Consider the following 22,547-nt stretch of genomic DNA (forward strand, 5'->3'; position numbering starts at 1 on the left):
ATGGATGGATGATGTCTCTGCCTTGACATCAGAAAACAACTTCAATGAATGACACATTATTCTTGACAGGCCTGGCAAGCTGCCTAAAATTAAGCACTCACCTGGTTTGATAAAGAGGGCGGCGCTGCAGGAAGCCTTGCCCACCTCATTTGTGGCGGTTACAGTGTATGTGCCAGCGTCACTTGGCTTTGTCCATTTGATGAGAAGAGAGTGCCTCTCTCCCTCCACTTTCACCACGTGTGTGGGACTGTTCTTTATTTCCACATTGTTTCGCATCCATGTCACTAGATATCAAAAAGTCATACGTGTAATCCGATTTGCATTCAGTGACCGGTACAGTTTTAGTGAGGATAAGACAGTATATATCAATATCAATGATACCTTTCTTTGCTACAATTTACATTGATTACCACTGAAAAGTGAAGTGGATAACATTGATTATCTCATTGCAGTAGCACCTGTCAAGGGGTGGGATATATTAGGCAACAAGAGAACAGTCAGTTCTTGAAGTTGATGTGTTGGAAGCAGGAAAAATGGGCAAGCATCAGGATCTGAGGGACTTTGACAAGGGCCAAATTGTGATGGCTAAATGACTAGGACTGAGTATCTCCAAAATGGCACATCTTCTGGGGTGTTTTTGGTATGCAGTGGTTAGTACCTACCAAAAGTGGTACAAGGAAGGACAACTGGTGAACACCTTTCTGGTTTATCCAGCATTAACTTTTTCAGCAATTTGTGCTACAGGAGATCTTCTGTGAGATTGGACCATAGGGGTAGCCTTTGTGCCCCAAGCGAATCAAGAGCTTTTGACACCCATGACCCTGCCGCTGGTTCACCGGTTGTCCTTCCTTGGACCACTTTTGGTAGGTACTAACCACTGCATACTGGGAACACCCCATAAGATGTGCCATTTTGGAGATGCTCAGACCCAGTCATCTCACAATTACAATTTACCCCGTGGCAAAGTCACTCAGATCTTGCCCATTTTTCCTGCTTCCAACACATCAACATCAAGAACTGACTGTTCTCTTGCTCATTAATATAGCCCACCCCTTGACAGGTGCCACTGCAATGAGATAATCAATGTTTTTCACTTCACTTCTCAGTGGTCATAATGTTATTGCTGATTGGTGTGTATATTTTTTTGCCAATGACCTATGATTGTATAACATTCAGTGTTTGCAACACAATACCTAAATGTCCACATGTGGAATTAAATAGCCCGCAGTCATGCCAGGCATTTAAGCTTTTTTGGTGCTCTCCAAAAGGTTAACAGGAAGAACTTGCCTTCAGGGAGAGGATTGCCAGCGATGATGCACTTCAGCAAAACCTCAGCACCAGAGGATGCTACTGTGTCACGAAGAGGAAACTCAAATAGCGGGGCCTCTAGAGGGTCTTCTTCTGCTGACACATAGGAGTCATCAGAAGATTCTGCAAAGACACCATGAGGATGGGCATGTTACTGCAACAGAAATACATTTGCATTTATATTTATGCATTGGCAAACAATTTTATCCAAAGTGACTTAATCAAGGGCCTTTGTTGAATGGCCAATACTGGCAGTTTAGCGGTAGTCACATTCAAATTTACAATCTTCCAATCAGTAGTCCAGAGCCCTAACCACTGAGCCACCATTACCCTAACCACAACATCCCAGTAGTCACTGCTAACTGCACTTTAAGTATGCTAGCCTACAGCTTATTACAGTCACTAGTAACAGGGGTAGGTGTATCCAATCCCACACATCTTTTAAGATTGCTTTTTGGACAGAGCTTGTAATACACAAATTCTGATCCATATTTGGGGTGGCACGGTGGTGTAGTGGTTAGCACTGTCACCTCACAGCAAGAAGATTCTGGGTTCGAGCCCAGTGGCCAATGAGGGCCTTTCTGTGTGGAGTTTGCATGTTCTCCCCATGTCTGCATGGGTTTCCTCCGGGTGCTCCGGTTTTCCCCCACAGTCCAAAGACATGCAGGTTAGGATAATTGGTGGCTCTAAATTGACCGTAGGTGTGAATGATTGTTTGTCTCTATGTGTCAGCCCTGCGATGACCTGGCAACTTGTCCAGGGTGTACCCTGCTTCTCACCCATCGTCAGCTGGGATAGGCTCCAGCTTGCCCATGACCCTGCACAGGATAAATGATTACAGATAATGGATGGATAATCCATATCCACAGACTGTTCCTGGTTGATCTAATACCATAAAATAATACATTGACCAATTTCCAGGATTGGTGAGGATCTTAATACATATTGCTTTACAGTAGAGAACTGTGACTGGAAAACAAAATCTTGTCAAGGCAGAAATTCAGTATCTCACTGAAAGTTACAACTTGTTGAGAATATCCCATTTAGAAATTTGATATATTGAATTACAGACTATCGCACATACATTATTTTGTTAAATAGAAATCATTCATGAATAAATACAGCACACCCACCTATTTCAGGAGACATGGGTCTTTGTTTACGTCCCCTCCCTCTCACTCTCTGAGGTTTTTCCTCTTTGGAAGTGGCACTTTTGTTTGTTTGATCACTGTGTGCAGAAGTTTCCGTCTCCATCGGCTCTTCTTCAACAATAATCTGTGGGATCGTGATCTTTAGCGATGGTGCTAGAGGAGTCATATCCATCTCCATTTTCTCTTCTTTAGAGGAGGCGAGTGAAACCCTTGGAGGTTTAAAAGATGGTGCCTGGACAGGACACTCTTGTACTGCACTGATTTCACCCTGCACAAGAGGACTTTCAGGTCTTCTGTCCAGTTTTCTCAGAGTGATCTCTATAGGTGTTTTTCTCTGTACAGTTTCATCCTCTATGTGGACTGGTGTGACTTCCTGGACGTGACCTACCCTCTTTATGAGTGGGCTTGTAGGTCTCGGTTCCACCTTGCGTAATGTCATCTCCAGGGCATTTCTGGATGGTGACTCTGCTCTTGTTTTGCGAGGTGAATGTGGACCTTCATCAGTCACAGAGGTGATTTCCACAATTGGAGATCGTCGAGAGTTCTCAGCAACTGGACTCGGGCCATGCATTAGTCTTGGAGACCTTTGTCCAGGTAACTCAGATGGTGACATACCTTCTGGAGGTAAAGGCTCTTCTCCTGTTTGGTTTATTGTTTTAGTTCTCATAGGTGACCTCTCTCGCACAACCTGGTCCTTTAACAATGATTCCTGTTGCTGAACCTGTCGTGTTTGCACCTGTTGTGATTTGTCTTTGGCTTGCTCTTTCATTCTCTTCTCTTGCTCCTGCTGAGCACGCTCCCGGTCCTGTAGCTTTTGAAGCACCTGAGGTGGGATGGGCTCCAGTTTTCTCATGGGCTGCCTGCCCCTGTGAAAAGTGGAGAGCTGTTCAGTGGAGAAGGACTTCTTCATATGTGGTTTCCCCACAAGCTTCTTGATTCGCTGGAGCTCCTCTGTGAACTTCTGCTCAATGTCTTGCACTTTCTGAGAGTAACGAGGTCTGTCCTCCAGAGAAGCAGCTCTCTGCCTGAACATAGATCTTCTCTGCTCTGCATCTACTTTCAAAGCTTCATGGAGGTCCTCCTTGGAACTTTCCCTTGAGATCCCTAGACGACTCCCTCCATCATCAGAGTCTATGGAAGGAGCTCTGTTAAACCCAGCCCAAGAGCGTCCAGATATTGACCCCTCAGGATTGTCGATGCTTTTTCTGCGCTCTTCAAAAATTCTCACCTTTTCAAAGATCTTCGAACTCGGCCGTGTTAGTTTAGGAGAGGGACGGGGGGTCAATTCCTTCCGGGAGTAGTCACTGACAGGGGTCTGGGGTCGAGAGTCCTGCGCACTGCTCTGGGACATGGCTGAAGACTTGGGTTGCTTAATCTTCTCCTCGAACTCTCCTGGTACCGTGTCCTGGTATTCACTTGGCACAACGGCTTTCTTGCGTGGGGTCAGGGGCGTGGGGGGGCCTGAGCCAGATCGGCCAAGCATGGGAGAGGTGGATGAACGGATTATTTTAGGGGAAGGGGGAGGGAGAACTTGTGGGGGAGAGTCCCTCAAAACTTCCTCGGATTGGCTCCTGAAAGAAGGCGATTAACGGAAATGTTCTGTTAGACTATTGGGTTAATAAGGGGGAGGAGCCCAGCTATTTGGAAGAGGACAGGGGGCCAGAGAGGCATTTTGTCTTGGGAATATAATGTACGTGAGGGGAAATTTGCAGAGGCTTGTACATTTCAGTGTCTCTCAAAAGTGTGTTTGTCTTGAATGGAAATATTTGGGATTAACATCCCAATTATAAGTAGGGTAAAGAAACAACAACAACAAAAAAGGCTATCTACAACAAATACCTAATAATCAGATCTACTCTCATTTGTTTCTGTATAAAGTTTGGGTAAAACTTGTGAATGGAAGCTAAAAAAAAACAAAAAAAAAAACAAGGATAAACATAAAGGAATAGGAATGCCTTTTACATTGGTCTTGGGGTGACAGTCAAGACCAAGTCTCACTCTGCCCAAAAAAGTGAGTTCTCTTTCATCACAGTAGAATCAAATTAAATCAATTCAATCAATTTACAATACACCTAACTAGGTAGGTTTTGTCAAGTCAAATTCAATGGAGCCTACTAGCCAATTCCTTCCAAAAACACTGGACTAGACCACCATGTATGACTGGATATACACATCTGTAGGTCACATATCACTGCCATAGCTGAGAAGGAAAAGTTGCAAATTATCATCGTTATTATTACTCTTATTATTCAGAAGACTACAGTTAGGAGGCTATATGAATTATCTCTGGGCTGGAAACTATCCATCGTGAAGAAACTGCCCCTTAAGGCTCCACACATGTCAACCTGCAGTTACCTGAATGTGCGAAAACAGGCTTAGTGTTTTTTTGTTTTTTTCCAATTCAGGCTTCCTTCCCAGCCTGCAGATGTTTAGACTTACTTCTGTATGAGATATCCAGTGTAAAGGACTGCATGAACATCACCCAAGCAGTGTCAAAACCATGCAAAGGAACATGACCGTGCAAAAATTTGGAAAAATAACACTCAGATGCTCTTTAATAGTGAGTTGTGTTAGTGTAATATGAAAAATTCAGCAATTAGTAAAGGCATCCAAGCCACTCAGCCTGGGTTTTTTTCTTTTTTTCAGTAAATTTGATACTACAGGCCAATGACACGATTTTCAATTACTAGAAAAATGAAATAGGCAAATTACCAAGATTTGTTTCCTCATTTAAAACTTTATTTCAGATATCAAATTTACAGGGTTATGATGACTATGATTGATGATGCCTCTATTCTTTTGTGCTTCATTGTCTAATATCAAAAATCAAAAATAATTATGCAATTGCTCTACAAGTCGTGGGATCCATATATCTCTCTATCTGTCCATTTGCATCAATACTTTTAATTACAGTATATGTAAATATGTTTATATTTATATATATATAAAATACGTTTGGCATAACGTGCATGCAAGGAGTCATGCTAAAGCAATTCTTCAATAAAAGCATGCAGAGAAATCAGAGAACCTAAAAGGGCCGATGGCACCTCACACAAACAATACGATGCAAATAACAGCAACAGCCACAAGGTCATTTTATTTTGCATCTATTGCTGTGGAGGTAAAAATAAAAATAAATATTTTTATATCGATAGAAAATAGGCAAAATAGAAAATGCACATAGAAAATGGGGGTCAAAGGAAAGTATGAACTCAAAGAAAATAAATCTCGATGAGGCACAGAAAAGGCAGTAATCGTGGGCAAGGGAGGTGGTAATTAATTTAATCAAATGTTCTTTTTTTTCCCCAAAAGCAGCTATATATATATTTTTTTTTCCCTGTATTAGAGCTACAGTCTAATGTGATGAAAATGGAAAAGCTAAAAACTCTATCCCAGACATTTCACAAATTTGACCTGATTTGAAAACGTAATGTCAAATACACCATATTCTTTCTTTTTTAAGGGTCCTTATAATATTTTGCTTGAACATTTGGCTGCAGCGTGGTGAGATAAGACATGTGCTGGCCAACAAGAAAAGGGCACGCGACTTCTTTATCGAAATGTCGGCTGGCACATTACACAACACAGCTCTGACACAGGATTATTGGCTGGTAGGCTTAAAGGCCAGGTCTGTATCTGGATAATGAACAATGATTTCTCTGTATCTGCCAAGGTCAACTACGATTTAGACAGTAGACAGCAAAATGACCGGCTTGACATCATCGATTCACTTTCTTGAACAGCCGACATGCTCCATGAAACAAACGGAGAGATGAAACGGGAAAAAATGGGATGTGTGTGTGTGTATATAACAGAAACTAAAAGATGAGCGAGCATGAGACTGGAGATAAATTGCTCAAGTCTTACTAGACAGTATTGCCAAAGCACTGACTGTTAATGTACTGTGATGAAATTTACATCTTTACTGAAAATATTGTTTTTTTTTTTGCCATTAAATAGGGCATGATGTTTAAATTTATTTGGAGTTTAGCAGGAACATTTGGAGTCCTAGGTGCTGTTGCATGGATTGTTGGCCCTGGCTCTAACATGGCTGTGGGGATGGTGCTGAGGAGGGAGGACAGGATCAGAACCCCCCTCCCTCTCTCTCTCTCTCATATACCAAGTGCTTGTTGCAACCTGGTCAAGCACAAGCATGAAGAATGCTTTATGCTCAAAAGCTCTGCTTTGGCACTTTCTGAGCAACACTTTCAGGATTACATAAGGGTGAGATTTGCGGCTGAAAAGCAAAACAGCCTCAGCACACTTGGCTTGCATGGCTACAATATCTGCTTATTCCTACATTGTCATTGTTTCAGTTTACTGAGCCTCCACCTGTGAATGAGTCACATCTAATTGTAATAGATTTGGCAGCTCATGCTGCTCTCTCGTTCTCTCGCAGTAGGCTGATCTGAACCTCATCCAAATGTTCTCTCTCTCTCTCTCTCTTTCTCTTTCCCCCCTATAGACAGAGCCGGGAAAGAAATTAACGGGTCACACCCTGGGGTCTGGTCTGAGTCACTTCCCCTCCTCAGCACACGTACAGGACTCCATGTCACAGCGAAGGCCTCCTGTGGCACTCGGACTGAGAAAGTGGGCTGTTTATGGATGTTTTGCAGGGTTGTTGTTTTATTATTTGCTGTTTATTGTGGGCTGCTGGAGTTATGAATAGTTTAATCATTTGCGCTTGGGAATGCTTTGTATTACAGGGGAATAGAAAAAGTCCTTCCTCGATAGAGGCTGAACGTGCTACCATAGTAATCGCTAGCTAAAGACACACTTTCCTCGGACCCCCACACTGGCCGGGACAGATTGGCGCGGGACGCCCGGATCAGCGGCTCGACCCCTAGGTGCCTGATGTGGGTGGCCGTCGGCTCCCGGCCGGTGCCTTGCCTGGCGGCCTGTGGCCCCGCTGCTCTTGATCCCAGGGACTGCATCTCTCTCTCCACCACCGTGTTCTCACCATGACCACTCGCACCTGACGCAACGTCCATCATCCGCTCACCTGCAGAAATAATAAAACGGGACAGGTAGGCGCACGTGCTTTAAGAAAACCAAACTGACATTATGCAGGTATACACCATAGCTCGGACTCATCCTGGAAGCAGAAAACATGGAATGCAATGCTTTGTTTTGTGTCACAGCGCAGCTGAAGGTTGGATTCTGATTGGACAGTAGTTCCAGCTGCAAGGTTTATATTGTGTTCATTGTAATATAATATAGTTTCTCTGGTAACAACTTACACAGAGACTTGTACCGTGAATTTTCTACATTAAAAAAAAAAAAAAATCTGTAATCGTTTACTGTATATGGTGAAACTTTCTGTCCGGAGATGTTTATTTTTTATTCTGTAACAGTCAAATGTGGACAAGTGTTCATGATGTTTTTTCCCTCCATTTTCTGTTTGTTTCTCATCATCAAGGCAAGCTTCTTTTTTCGTCTTATTAACTTCAACACAAATAAAGAAAAAAAATAGAAGCTGATAAGAGAATACCATTTTTTTTGGCTATGGCAATGGTGAGAGCACATCCATGTTGAACTTGAAATTAAAACTAAAAACAATGATTTGTCAATAATCTGTGACTTGTATTGCACTCAAAACAATACAACAGCACATTATTTGATGTATGACCTCATGAATTTTATTGATTTTTTTTTTCCAAAATAAACACATTTGCAACACATTTCAAAAACGTTGGGATAGTAAAGCCGTTACCACGTCATAATGTTGCTGTTCCTTTTCACAAACACTTAAAAGGCGTTTAAGGACTGAAGACACCAAGTGATGAAGTGTTTCAGGTCTTATTTTGTCCCGTTCTTCCTGCAAACAGGTCTGAAGGTGTGTAATAGTATGGGGTCATTATGCTTGTTGTCATATTTTTTGTTTCGAAATTCTCCACTCTTTCTTTATTGGGGACAAATGGAACACACCTTCTTCTTCCACAGCCACGCCTTTGTAATGTGTGCAGAATGTGGTTTTGCATCGTCTTGTTGAAATCTCCCCGGAAAAGATGGCGCCTTGAAGGCAGCATATGTTGCTCCAAAATCTCAGTGTACTTTTGTGTGTTAATGCTCCATCACAGAAGTTAGCTTTGCCAAGGGCACTGACCAGTGGCGGCTGGTAGTCTTTCAAACAGGGGAGGCTGGTCGGTTACGATATTTCCAGATTTTAAAAGAAAAAAGAAAAAACACATCAATTTTGCCCATACTCTTGCCTCTGATCTGGCTGATTGTTGGCAGGGTCACAAACTGTGAAATAACAGGTTCTTTTGGCCCATTAGCCTACTGTCCAATATACATGATGGTGGTGTTGAGGGGGGTATATTTTAACATTTTATATTTTAAAATTGTGGCATGTTGTTTAAAAATGGATCATTATTGAAAGCAGCTCTTTGTCAGGAACCTCAGCAGTAACAGCAGAGTGTTCTGGAATAGGCACAAGCACTGACCTTGGGGAGCCAAACATAGAGCTGGGTGCCACACATTTCATTCAATGACACTTTCCCTATATTTTACTTATTTTGACTGAGAAATGTTTTATTGACAATTCTGATAACCCTTCACTTTTAATCCAGGTCTGTAGTGTGAAATGTTCTCGGCTGTGTTTTTGTTTAAAAATGTTTTCCAAATTGTAGCGGTGTTTAATTCATATCCAGAGAAATATATATTCCAATATAATATACTCAGCATAAACATTTTAAATAGATTCTATATTTTTGGTCCATCCATGACATATTACTAAAGTAGCCTATTTACTGTTGTTGATGTGGGTCACTTGCTGTTAGCCAATTCACTTTCTCGTACCAGGAGAGCTGAAAGGAACGAGTATTATTCCCTACCTTTTTCACCAAGTCAATTTGAGGCGTTGGTCTACCCTGCTCTTTAATTTTAATTTTTTCCTCGAAAGGAAGACTGGCAAATGGCTTCGCCAAAATTAAATCAGCAATGCTTGGCCTCCGTGCGCAGCTTTCTTGCTAGCTGACTAGCCCCCTCAAGTTCAAGTTCAGTCACTCAAATAAACGAAATTTCTGGAACTAAGATAGCAAACTTGACAACACTATATTTACACTTTATTTACAATGAAAATATATACAAACTAAAAAAGCTGGTAGAAACCGTATGTAATGAATGAAATCGAAATGTAAGCTGATCTCTTACAATACACCACAGCACTTGCGAATCCGCATGGGACTGAACTGAAATTCACCGCTGCCTGTCTATATTTGAAACGAGCTGTCAATCAAAGAAAATATCCGGCCGCTTTCACCAATCACCAGTCTCCTCGCGGAAAGCTTTGCCATGTCCCTCCCACTGTGAGGCTGGGAGTCCGTGGGGCGGGCGTTTTCGCAGTATTTGTCCAATAACCGTCTTGCATTTTGATATTGAAAAGCGCATAGCTCCCAAATGCCATTGAAGTGCACTGAGGCTGGGAGTCCGGTGGGCGGGCATTTTCACAGTACTTGTCCAATAATCGTCTTGCATTTTGATATTGAAAGCGCAGAGCTCCCAAATGCCATTGAAGTCCACTGAGGCTGGGCTGCATCGCGCTGTCACGAGGGGGAAAAACTCACGCACACATTAGGCGAACTGGGGAAAGTTATAACGGAATGATTTCGCACTGTAGTCGGGTTGAGCACATATATTTCTATGATTCTGGATCTGAAATAGCAATGTTATAAGGTCAGCTATAACATAAGCCTAGCGCAATTCATCCTACACGATGTTCGTCATTTTTAGAAGAGGCTGAGCCTCCCTCGTTGTCTTAGAGCAATCGCCCGTGGCACTGACACAACCCCATACCATGATAGACCCTGGCTTTTGGACTTGTTCCTGGTAACAGTCTGGATGGTCCTTTATGTCTTTGGTCTAGTGCACACAGTGGCCATTTCTTAAAAAAAAAAGACCTGGAATACTGATTCGTCTGACCACAACACACATTTCCACTGTGTGATGGTCCATCCCAGATGCCTCTGAGCCCAAAGAAGTCAACGGCGTTTCAGGACACAATTAACATAAGGCTTCCTTTTTGCACAGTAAAGTTTTAACTGGTGTTTGTGGATGTAACTTTGTATTGTAGAGCTTGACAAAGGTTTGCTAAAGTAATCCCGAGCCCATATGGTTGTATCAGTTATAGATGAATGACGGTTCTTTTGATGCAGTGCCGTCTGAGAGATCGGAGATCACGGGGGTTCAGATTAGGCTTGAGCCCTTTGCCCTTTACACACTGAAATTCCTCCAAATTCCTTGAACCTTTTAATGATATTATCCACCATAGTGGATGAAATATCCAAATTCATACCCGTCTTTCTTTGAGGAACATTGTTTTAAAACATTTCAATAATTTTCTCATGCATTTGTTGACAAACTGGAGATCCTCGGCCCATCTTTGCTCCTCAAAGACTAGGCCTTTCTTGGAAACTGATTTTGTACCAAATCATGATTACAATCACCTGTTTCAAATCACAATTATTTAATTGCTTTACCTCATTACTCGCCCTAAATTGACCCCGTTCCACCTTTTTTTTTTGGGAATGTGTTGCAGGCCTGAAACGCAGGAACGGATGTACAGTATATTAACAAACGAATGGAAGTTGACCAGACAAAACATGAAATATCTTGGGTTAAATACAAAAAGTAAATTTAGAAATCACTGCTTTCTTTTTTATTTGCATTGTCCATGCTGTCCCAACTTTTTCCTGATTTGAGGTTGTACTTGTAAATAAGCCAGTGTTATACTGCAGTGTTATATAATTGAACGTCTGAAGAACTGCTGTGTATTTGTTGTTTGACTTGATCATTTTCAGACTCATTTTCCTAACTACAGCATGAACTCAGGTCCTTATATGGTTGTAGAACGGCAATATAAAAACATGATTGTCAGACTTAAATATAAAGCAGCTTTGTAAATATTGACTGGATAATCATCTTTCTTTGCTGAAGTATACAATTAAGTTGGTCTTTTATGCGACACCTTAATTTCAGCCTTTCATTTATGATGAAATACTCATGTTATTTTGCACGAAAATGGAAATCTCAGGATACAACATGCAGACGTTCTGCAGCAGCAATGAAAATGACAATTTAACGCTCGATAATTCTGCCTTCTCAGAACCACAACTGAAGAATAATCCTCTCTGTTTTATGAATCTACATCAATTAAAACCAATGAATGAATGAATGAAGGAATAAAGGAAGGAGGAAAGAAATGAAGGAATGAATAAAGGAAGGAATGAAGAATGAAGGAAAAAATTAATTAATGAATAAAGGAACGAATGAATGAATGAATAAATGAATTATTCATTAATTCATTAATGAATAAAGGAATGAATTATTCATTAATTCATTAATGAATAAAGGAATGAATTATTCATTAATGAATGAATGAATGAATGAACAAAGGAACAAATGAAGGAGTAAAGGAATGAATGAAGGAATAAATGAATGAATGAAGGAAATAATTAATGAATAAATGAACAAATGAAGGAAGGAAGGAAGGAAGGAAGGAAGGAAGGAAGGAAGGATGAATGAAGGAAAGAATTAATTAATGAATAAAGGAACAAATGAATGAATGAATGAAGGAATAAATAAATGAATTATTCATTAATTCATTAATGAATAAAGGAATGAATGAATTATTCATTAATTAATAAATAAAGGAATGAATGAATGAACAAAGGAACAAATGAAGGAATAAAGGAATGAAGGAAGGAATAAATGAAGGAAGGATGAATGAATGAATGAATGAATTAAGGAAGGAAGGAAGGAAGGAAGGAAGGAAGGAAGGAAGGAAGGAAGGAAGGAACAAATGAATGAATGAAGGAAGGAATGAACAAATGAATGCAGGAAGGAATGCATGAATGAACAAAGGAAAGAATGAAGGCATGAATGAATGAAGGAAGGAAGGAAGGAATGAAGGAATGAATGAAGGAATAAGTGAAGGAAGGAAGATTCAGAAAATGCTATTTAATCCAGGCTAGGCTCGGTCATTTTCTGGAATCCCCGAGAGCTGGATTACATGCAATTTGAGAAAAGCTGAAAAACAAGCAGACGATCAGGTGCATGACATTTCCAGCAGGCTCTGTGGTAGACGGCATGCCCTCAGCAGGAACGGTTTCTCTCACAGCCTGGTTCGTTGCGGTGGGCAGATGACGCTTGATGCAGGCAAAAACAGGAGGCAACATAAAGGGCAAACATCCTTCAGCTTCACAAAGGCTCCACCCACCAATCCGCCATCCTAATGCATCAAATCAATCTGATCTGCATCACTCCACAGGAAATCTCAGTGCTCGACACGTTTATTCCCTCCATATTTCTTCGCCTGTAAATTGTGGGTGTTCATTATCTAGACAGGCTTGAGAGGCGGTTTTCATCGCAGTCAGTGTTGGATAGTGAGGAGACAATGCAGCCCATCACTCAATATTGAGCTTACTGAAGGAAAGCCATTTGTCACAGAAAGAATCAGGCTAATGTGATTGTTTACTAAAAAACAAACATACGTGATTAAATACTACAATCCACCAGCTTGCATTTACTGTAAATATCATATCCACTATACATGTCCTTGACCTGTTTTATTTTGGTTCCAGAAATGCTGTTTTCTTTCTTTTTTTCCCCTTCTGGTACCTAATGTAAGAAATACATTTCCCTCCAGCTGAAAGCACCCCAAATATACACCCACGTCCTCCTCCCAAGGGCTGCTGGCACGGCTTTTCTCATAACGTATAACGACAGCAGAAAGAGTCACTGCCAAGATCCTGCGAAGTGACTGAACAGAATGGCAGAATGCGCTTCTCGCTTCTCGCTGCTGTCCATTTAAACATGAAAGGATTCTTCCGCTGGTGAGAATGACACTGTTGGAATCAGCAGTATAAGGGTCTTTAAGAAATGGTACAGTTTGCAGAGAAACTGCATGCCTCTGCACATGCCAAGATTTAAGAGTCGGATAATTTGATGATGTGCTAAAATATATTTATTTTTATTCTATCCACATTCACTGAATATGAGCAATTGCATGTTCTGATTGGCTAATCGACTACTAGGATATCAACTCATATACCATGAGTAGAGAAAAACAAAATGGCAGAGCGTGTTGCTGAACCAACAAAGGGCGAAATAAAAACTACTTGAAAACAAGACCCCCCCAAAAAAAATAAATAAATAAAAAGCAACAAAATATGGAATGAAAGTATTTCATGGTGGCAGCACAGTGGTGTAGTGGTTAGCGCTGTCGCCTCACAGCAAGAAGGTCTGGGTTCGAGCCCCGTGGCTGGCGAGGGCCTTTCTGTGCGGAGTTTGCATGTTCTCCCCGTGTCCGCGTGGGTTTCCTCCGGGTGCTCCGGTTTCCCCCACAGTCCAAAGACATGCAGGTTAGGTTAACTGGTGACTCTAAATTGAGCGTAGGTGTGAATGTGAGTGTGAATGGTTGTCTGTGTCTATGTGTCAGCCCTGTGATGACCTGGCGACTTGTCCAGGGTGTACCCCGCCTTTCGCCCATAGTCAGCTGGGATAGGCTCCAGCTTGCCTGCGACCCTGTAGAACAGGATAAAGCGGCTAGAGATAACGAGATGAGATGAGTATTTCATGGTAAGGATGCATAAAGAATTATTATTAGCTATTATAGCATTTTTCACAAATTGCTCCTGTCATTTCGCCGGTTTGTTTACATTCTAAGCGGAAATGATTTTGTCGGACATTTTGTATAAAGTTTTGTTTATCAAATTTGCAAAAAATAAACATAAAAATACTCCGTTTCTCAAAATCCAGTGAAATGTGGATAGAATAAAACAGTTATTCTACTCAATCTCATCGTACATGGCTTATAGCCGACTCGGTGCTACTAGTCTCGTCAGCTATCAGCTCATGTACGACTCGATTTCGTGGAATAACTGTCAAGTGTACTGTAGCTTAATTTGTAATGGAATGCAGATTATGGAACTCGAAGTAAGGAACAAAACCGACAAGGTGTGCTGATAGAAGAAAATAATCCATCAACCACTATGGAGGGTTTTATTGCTGTAATACCACAGTCACTAATTCCAACATCAGTTTATAGTTACAGTTAATATTGAGGAATATCTGCAAAATAAGCGAGTTCCTCTTCTCACTTATGTTACAGCAGCTATAAAAATGAGTTCCCTCACCAGCCTGTCTCCTTTTTTCTCTCTTGAAGTTAACAACAACAATAAAAAACTGTTGCAAAACTAAGAAAAGTCCTCCATCTTGAAAATTTTACTTTTGACTGTTAAAAAGCAGGCATTAGCACTGTCGCCTCACAGCAAGAAGGTTCTGGGTTCGAGCCCGGTGGCCAACGAAGGCCTTTCTGTGTGGAGTTTGCATGTTCTCCCCGTGTCCGCGTGGGTTTCCTCCGGGTGCTCCGGTTTCCCCCACAGTCCAAAGACATGCAGGTTAGGTTAACTGGTGACTCTAAATTGACCGTAGGTGTGAATGTGAGTGTGAATGGTTGTCTGTGTCTATGTGTCAGCCCTGTGATGACCTGGCAACTTGTCCAGGGTGTACCCCGCCTTTCGCCCATAGTCAGCTGGGATAGGCTCCAGCTTGCCCGCGACCCTACACAGAATAAGCGGCGACAGATAATGGATGGATGTTACAAAGCACTAACACTGGAGACTCCTTCTATAAGCGTTCAACAAAAGTCTCTACAGCAACAGGTTACTATAAAATCTTATTGCTGTCACGCCAGAAAACAAAAAACAAAACGCAGTATCACATAACATGAAAAGCTTCTTGTGATCAGGAGGGTTTTTTTTCACATTATAACAAGATGTTTTTCACATAATTACGACATACATATAACTTCAAATGTTATAATTTATACGATTTAGTTTACGCATACTTATGACAATATCATCCACTGTGCTCAAGAACAGCAGAGTCTCAAATCAAAAATCAAATCAAAGTCCTTCCCACGCCCAGTACCTGGTATTCCTAGGCAGTCTCCCACTCAAGTACTAACCAGGCTCAACACTGATATGGCGCATCGGGCGGCGCCGATCTCCGTTTCCGTAGCCCTCGGCCTCTCGCCTATTACATAGCTAGGGTTACAGTGGGGGGCTAGTCCTCTGGTAACCACGAGAGTTTGACTCCCCACTCACATCTGTATTGCAGCGTGCCTTGCCAGATGGTAGTAGGTACCATTTTTATGATGGTCTTCGGTATGACCTGACCGTGAATAGAACTCCCGATCTCCCGATCGAGAGGCGGACACGCTACCACTAGGCCACTAGCCGGTACAGCAGAGTCTCACCATGTCTGAACCCAAGCACATAAAGTAGAACTTTATCAAATCGTGTAAAAGAACCATATTCCTCGGTTTATCATTTCTCCACATAGGCTACCATTTCCTCATTCAAATATGAATTTCACATCACAGCCTAACAATAACTCTTAACTTGTTTTCATATAAATATGCAAGAGATCACAGAAAATCGCATGCACTGATTGGTTGAGAAATTTGAACTATTTCTCGATAGCCATCTTGAGCGACTCGGCAAAACGGTGGTCAATCGCTTTGTCATCGTAAGTCAGGAAGAATTACAAATGATGAAAGAAAATGCTGTTCCTAAAAGCACTAAAGATGCTACGAAGTTTGGTCGAAAGCTATTCAAAGGTCAGGTGGAGTTGGGATTTATTTTATCGATTTCAAAACAAAGTATTTCATGAGAGCTGGAATAGACGAATCGCAAGTCTGTGCTGTGCCGTTATTACATTTGTGTGCCACTTTGGAAGTTGGAAATAAATTATTTTATTTAAATACAATTTTTTTTTAAATCACCTGTGTATTTACCCTAAAACAATGATCCGCCTCAGGCTCAGTGAATATCTGTGATTATTATACATACTACAGGACACTTTTTCCATGGAATAAAACCATGTGTTCTATTCCCTTCTAGTGGGTTTATTGATGGCATGCAATATTATCATCATATCGCTTATCCTCCATGTATTATGCCGCTCTCCCCAATGGAGAATGAGCATGCAATATTATTATAATATTGCACGTTGTCAAGATAACACGACGTCACACGTCTGAGATCATGTGAAGATCCAATGACAAAACTTTTCTGCTGCTCATACGCAGAATAATTTCTTTGTTGGCCAGGAAAGAGAGATGAGGCTAATCTAGTGCTCGAATTAAACACCAAATAAATAAACTGAAACCGAAGACGCGCTGAACACCCGAAAGGCTACAAAAACTTCACTGGATATACTTCATGCATATTTACAAGAGAAAAACATGCCAACGGACATCAAAAAACTGGAAAAGAGACACGTCGGAGATGTAAAACTTCCATGTTAACGAGCGACTGTGACAATTTGTACACAAACATGGCCGTGAGGTTTGCTTCATTAAAAGTTGAAGATTTAAAGAGAAGGATGCACTGAACACCTGAAAGGCTATCAAAACTTCATTATATATTCTTCACGCATATTTACAAGAGAAAAACATACCCAACACTGAAAAACTGGAAAAGAGAACAATAGTGGCAATATTGTCAAAGTTCTACTTGGAGGTGAGGAAAAGTGACGGAGACTTTTACAAGAGGACGTCACTCGTGGACTTCACTCAGCAAAGCCCTTTTGTTTTGAGCAACTGCAACGGAACAATTAATTACGACCAAAAGTAACTTCGAACTTGAACTGTTAACCTGGATATCGCTTGGATATAAAGCCTAGGTCACAACCGGACGTACGATTTTTTCGCCGTGCGATTTTTGGCGTTTCCCCAAATCGCTGCGTTTTTTTTGTTTATGGAGAAAGACGTGCGTTGGCCGCAAGTTTGTCTTGCAACCTGAAAAAAACGTAAGCGCCCGCAGAGTTTGTTTGACGTGACAAAGAACCTCTGCGGCCGGTCTGCGGCCAGACTACGGCTCGAAAATCAGCACGTCACACGCGCGCCCTCCGTGCGTTTCTTGCGTTTTTTGCACGTAGACCGGCCGTAAGAGCACGTACGGCCGGTTGTGACCGAGGCTTAAGATGGGTTGTTGTTCAGGCTTTTTGGACTTGTACCATTTTTATTGTTAGAACTTTGACTTTGTACAGTACATTGGATTGACAGAACATTGAATTACATTCAATCAGAATCAGCATTCAGTATCGTTAAGTTACCGCCCTGATCTTAACTTTTTGTAAAATCTGTAATTGTTCCATCGAATGTGTATGTATAATAATAATAATAATAATAATAATAATGGCTTTTTTTCATAGTATATCAGATGTATTCCATTCAGCTACTCGTCTTCGATCAAAATAATTATTTTTTCTTTTGTTTCAGACATGTAAAAGCTTTTTACCTTTACCTGACATGTTTCGACGGTGTAACTTCCGTCTTCATCAGAGGGTCAGAGGTTATTTTGATTTAAGAAGACATAATGAACGTAATATATTTACTCGTCTTCGACGCGTTCAGTATTATGCTAGCGGAATGGAATATATCTGATACACCACTCAACGCCAGCCAATATTATTTAAATAATAACCTCGACTTTGTCTCGGTTACTACTCACCAATATTCACTTTGCCTTCTGCGAATAATTGCTAAATAGCGTGAAGTGTTTCATGTGATAAAAGATAAGTGATTATGGAACAATGTAAAATATTTTATGTTAAGATAAATAATATATCGTTATAGCATGATAAGTTTGGATGTCGTAATAACTTGAAAATGCTGTATCTTGTTACAACATGAAAAATATCTTGTGAGAATAAACTTTTCACCTTATAACACAAAACTGATCCATTTTTGGCTCAGCCTTTGGCTGAAGCCTGGAGAGGCACCTCCTCTGTATGTGTATGTTTAACAAATCTCGAGTGTGTTTAAGAATGCAAGATGGTCGTTGGGGTGCAGAAAAAGGTGCGCTCAGACCTGCACAGGTCTCTCGAAAATCTGTTCTGTTTTGTCTGCGATACAAATCCCTGTGGGGCGGCACGGTGGTGTAGTGGTTAGCGCTGTCGCCTCACAGCAAGAAGGTCCGGGTTCGAGCCCCGTGGCTGGTGAGGGCCTTTCTGTGTGGAGTTTGCATGTTCTCCCCATGTCCACGTGGGTTTCCTCCGGGTGCTCCGGTTTCCCCCACAGTCCAAAGACATGCAGGTTAGGTTAACTGGTGACTCTAAATTGACCGTAGGTGTGAATGTGAGTGTGAATGGTTGTCTGTGTCTATGTGTCAGCCCTGTGATGACCTGGCGACTTGTCCAGGGTGTACCCCGCCTTTCGCCCGTAGTCAGCTGGGATAGGCTCCAGCTTGCCTGCGACCCTGTAGAACAGGATAAAGCGGCTACAGATAACGAGATGAGATGAGACAAATCCCTGTGAATTATGTTCCTATAGAAACGAGAACATATTCAAACGAACACGTGAATATCAACCTGTGATTTGCTATTTAACCAGAATTACTGTCAGATCTTCTGTTATAGAAAATTAATCAGCACCTTTTGACCAATCAGATTCGAGAATTTAACAGCACTGTGGGATAAATCAGAAAAACATATTCTGTAGATATAAACTACGGACACATACAAACTAAAATACTGTACGTGGTTAAATATTCAGCTGGTGTCCTTCGTTCAGTTTTTATTCATGTTTTCTGTAACCACAAGATTACACTCACTGGCCACTTTATTAGGAACACCCATATTACCCCTGCTGTTCTGTTTGATGCAGTTCTCTAATCAGTCGATCCCTTGATGGCAGCACGATGCATCAAATCATACAGATACAAATCAGGAGCTTCGGGTCATGTTCACAATGTTCAAACATCAGAATGGGAAAAACTGTGATCTCAATTTTTGTGTGACTTTCTTTCACTGTGGCATGGGTGTTGGTTTGAGCCAGATGGACTGGTTTATTTGAGTATTTCAGAAACGGCTTATCTCCTCCTGGGGTTTTCACACACACACACAACAGTGTCTGGAGTTTACACAGACAGAATGGTGCGAAAAACAAAAAACACTGAGTGAGCGAGCGACAGTTCTGTGGGTGGAAACAAACGCCTTGTTGATAAGAGAGGTCAGAGGAAAATGGACAGATTGGGTCAAGCTTTTTTTGCCAGGAAGGATATAGTAACTCATAGCAACTTTTTACAACCGTGGTGAGCAGAAAAGCATCTCAGCATGCAACAGCAGAAGAACACACTGGGTTCCACTCCTGCAGCCAAGAACAGGGATCGAAGAATCAAGAACAAGTTCCTATTAAAATGGCCAGTGAGTGGATATACATTCTATTTTAATTATCTCTAAAAAGCTGGTGTAGATGCAACAAGATAACAGGACAAAATATTGTACAAAAGACCTGATTTGAAAAAGTAAGTGCACAAAATTTATCACTGTTATTGTTTTAACAATCAATCAAATCAATTGACAACTATATGAAAAGTGTCAGTCGTTATAGCTGGCCAGAAGTAGCCTACAAAGTGGGGACACTAGCTATAAATAAATAAATAAATAAATAAATTTCAGATTTTATTCATAAGCTTAAATATAAACAAATATTAAATGTATACTGTAAAACTTTTTTGTTGTTTTTTTTGCTTGGGAATAACAGTTAGGAATTTCTTTAAGTTTTCTAAACTGATATAGTTAAAAGTAGACGGCCTTTCGATTTCATAAAATCAGTGAAATTTAGTTCCCTCTGAAATTTGGTCATTGTGATACAACCCCGATTCCAAAAAAGTTGGGACAAAGTACAAATTGTAAATAAAAACGGAATGCAATAATTTACATATCTCAAAAACTGATATTGTATTCACAATAGAACATAGACAACATATCAAATGTTGAAAGTGAGACATTTTGAAATTTCATGCCAAATATTGGCTCATTTGAAATTTCATGACAGCAACACATCTCAAAAAAGTTGGGACAGGGGCAATAAGAGGCTGGAAAAGTTAAAGGTACAAAAAAGGAACAGCTGGAGGACCAAATTGCAACTCATTAGGTCAATTGGCAATAGGTCATTAACATGACTGGGTATAAAAAGAGCATCTTGGAGTGGCAGCGGCTCTCAGAAGTAAAGATGGGAAGAGGATCACCAATCCCCCTAATTCTGCGCCGACAAATAGTGGAGCAATATCAGAAAGGAGTTCGACAGTGTAAAATTGCAGAGAGTTTGAACATAATCATCATCTACAGTGCATAATATCATCAAAAGATTCAGAGAATCTGGAAGAATCTCTGTGCGTAAGGGTCAAGGCCGGAAAACCATACTGGGTGCCCGTGATCTTCGGGCCCTTAGACGGCACTGCATCACATACAGGCATGCTTCTGTATTGGAAATCACAAAATGGGCTCAGGAATATTTCCAGAGAACATTATCTGTGAACACAATTCACCGTGCCATCCGCCGTTGCCAGCTAAAACTCCATAGTTCAAAGAAGAAGCCGTATCTAAACATGATCCAGAAGCGCAGACGTCTTCTCTGGGCCAAGGCTCATTTAAAATGGACTGTGGCAAAGTGGAAAACTGTTCTGTGGTCAGACGAATCAAAATGTGAAGTTCTTTATGGAAATCAGGGACGCCGTGTCATTCGGACTAAAGAGGAGAAGGACGACCCAAGTTGTTATCAGCGCTCAGTTCAGAAGCCTGCATCTCTGATGGTATGGGGTTGCATTAGTGCGTGTGGCATGGGCAGCTTACACATCTGGAAAGACACCATCAATGCTGAAAGGTATATCCAGGTTCTAGAGCAACATATGCTCCCATCCAGACGACGTCTCTTTCAGGGAAGACCTTGCATTTTCCAACATGACAATGCCAAACCACATACTGCATCAATTACAGCATCATGGCTGCGTAGAAGAAGGGTCCGGGTACTGAACTGGCCAGCCTGCAGTCCAGATCTTTCACCCATTTTGAATTTTGAAACTTCCACATCATTGCATTCCATTTTTATTTACAATTTGTACTTTGTCCCAACTTTTTTGGAATCGGGGTTGTATGTTTATTTCTGTAATATCTAAAACATGAAGCCATTCTGTGACTGGGAAGTTATTTAATTTGAAGGGATTCCTGAGCAAATAATGTGCTCGCTTCACACAGTCAAGCAGACAGAGGAAGTCCGTGTGTGTGTGTGCGCGTGCGCATGTTTACCTTTGAGCGTGCACTGACAGTTCCATCATTCTGTCGCTAAACGAACAGCTGATCACACCGAGGTGCTCGCTGAGCGCCGATATTTATTAGTTTGGTCCTGCGTTTCCTTTCTTTCGTATATAACCAAGTCTTTTCTTCTCGCTTTCTTTCCGTTACTGTAGTCAGTCTTTCACGCTTCATTCGCACGCTCACGTCCTCCATTTTTCTCTCCTGTTTCAAATTTGTATCCCACAATGCCTTGCGTGAACATGGAAAGCCCACCACGTGACACATGACATCGTATCTTGTATTGCATCATGGTGAAGCAGGAAAAAATAGCAGAGAATTTAGAGCCACATGGCCTTAAATTCATTAATTGTTCTATTTTTAAAAAAGCTAATAAAATTGAAAGTCTGTGATTCGAAGTCAGTCACTTTCGGTCCACTAAAGAAAAATAATTGGCTGTCAGGGAAAATTCTTCTTATGACCTGCACTTGAAAAATTTGAAAGGCAGTACAGTTTTAATTATTTTCAATTATTATCATCATCTTAACACGTGTTACTTGATTCTTTTGGGATCAAGGAACCTCAGTAAAACATAACCTATAAAATGTCTTTGTTCTTGACGATACAGTATACCGTATTACAACGTATAGGCAAAGTTTTGCGTAAAACGTTCCTTATCTTGGAGACTTATTTTCTTGTAGGTGTAACTTATTGATTCAGCTCCAGACAGGCCCAGGGCAAAGCAGCATGAATAACTCAGCCTCAGATTGTGATGTATGTGTGAGACACTGCGATAAGACGTTCCTGGATATTTTATATTGCTTTAGGGTGTCAAGGATTCTGAGGGTTAATCTGAAGCCCGTGTGCAGAGAAGATCGATCGAGAGGCAAGCGCATCTAAAACCAAGCCGGGGGGGGGGGGGGGGGGGGGGGGGGCATGCAATTTATGAGATTATCACCTTCACCCAAGTCTTTTTTTTTTGGAGGGGGGGCTTGGAGATAAGAT

At 41.2% G+C, this 22,547-nt stretch overlaps 1 protein-coding gene across 3 annotated transcripts in view; it reads right to left on the bottom strand.

Annotated features, from left to right (window-relative positions):
• spegb (striated muscle enriched protein kinase b) overlaps nt 1–22,547 on the bottom strand; it is a 243,516-nt gene that overhangs the window by 95,957 nt on the left and 125,012 nt on the right. For all 3 annotated transcript variants that reach the window (XM_060930357.1, XM_060930359.1, XM_060930358.1), the window contains 4 exons: nt 7,350–7,461; nt 2,442–4,030; nt 1,288–1,431; nt 102–284 (listed from right to left, as the gene is read on the bottom strand). In XM_060930357.1, coding sequence (XP_060786340.1) covers nt 102–284; nt 1,288–1,431; nt 2,442–4,030; nt 7,350–7,461 — 2,028 coding nt within the window. The remainder of the gene's footprint in view (nt 1–101; nt 285–1,287; nt 1,432–2,441; nt 4,031–7,349; nt 7,462–22,547) is intronic.

This window comes from Neoarius graeffei, chromosome 9, assembly GCF_027579695.1.
Source record: "Neoarius graeffei isolate fNeoGra1 chromosome 9, fNeoGra1.pri, whole genome shotgun sequence".
Taxonomy (NCBI): domain Eukaryota; kingdom Metazoa; phylum Chordata; class Actinopteri; order Siluriformes; family Ariidae; genus Neoarius; species Neoarius graeffei.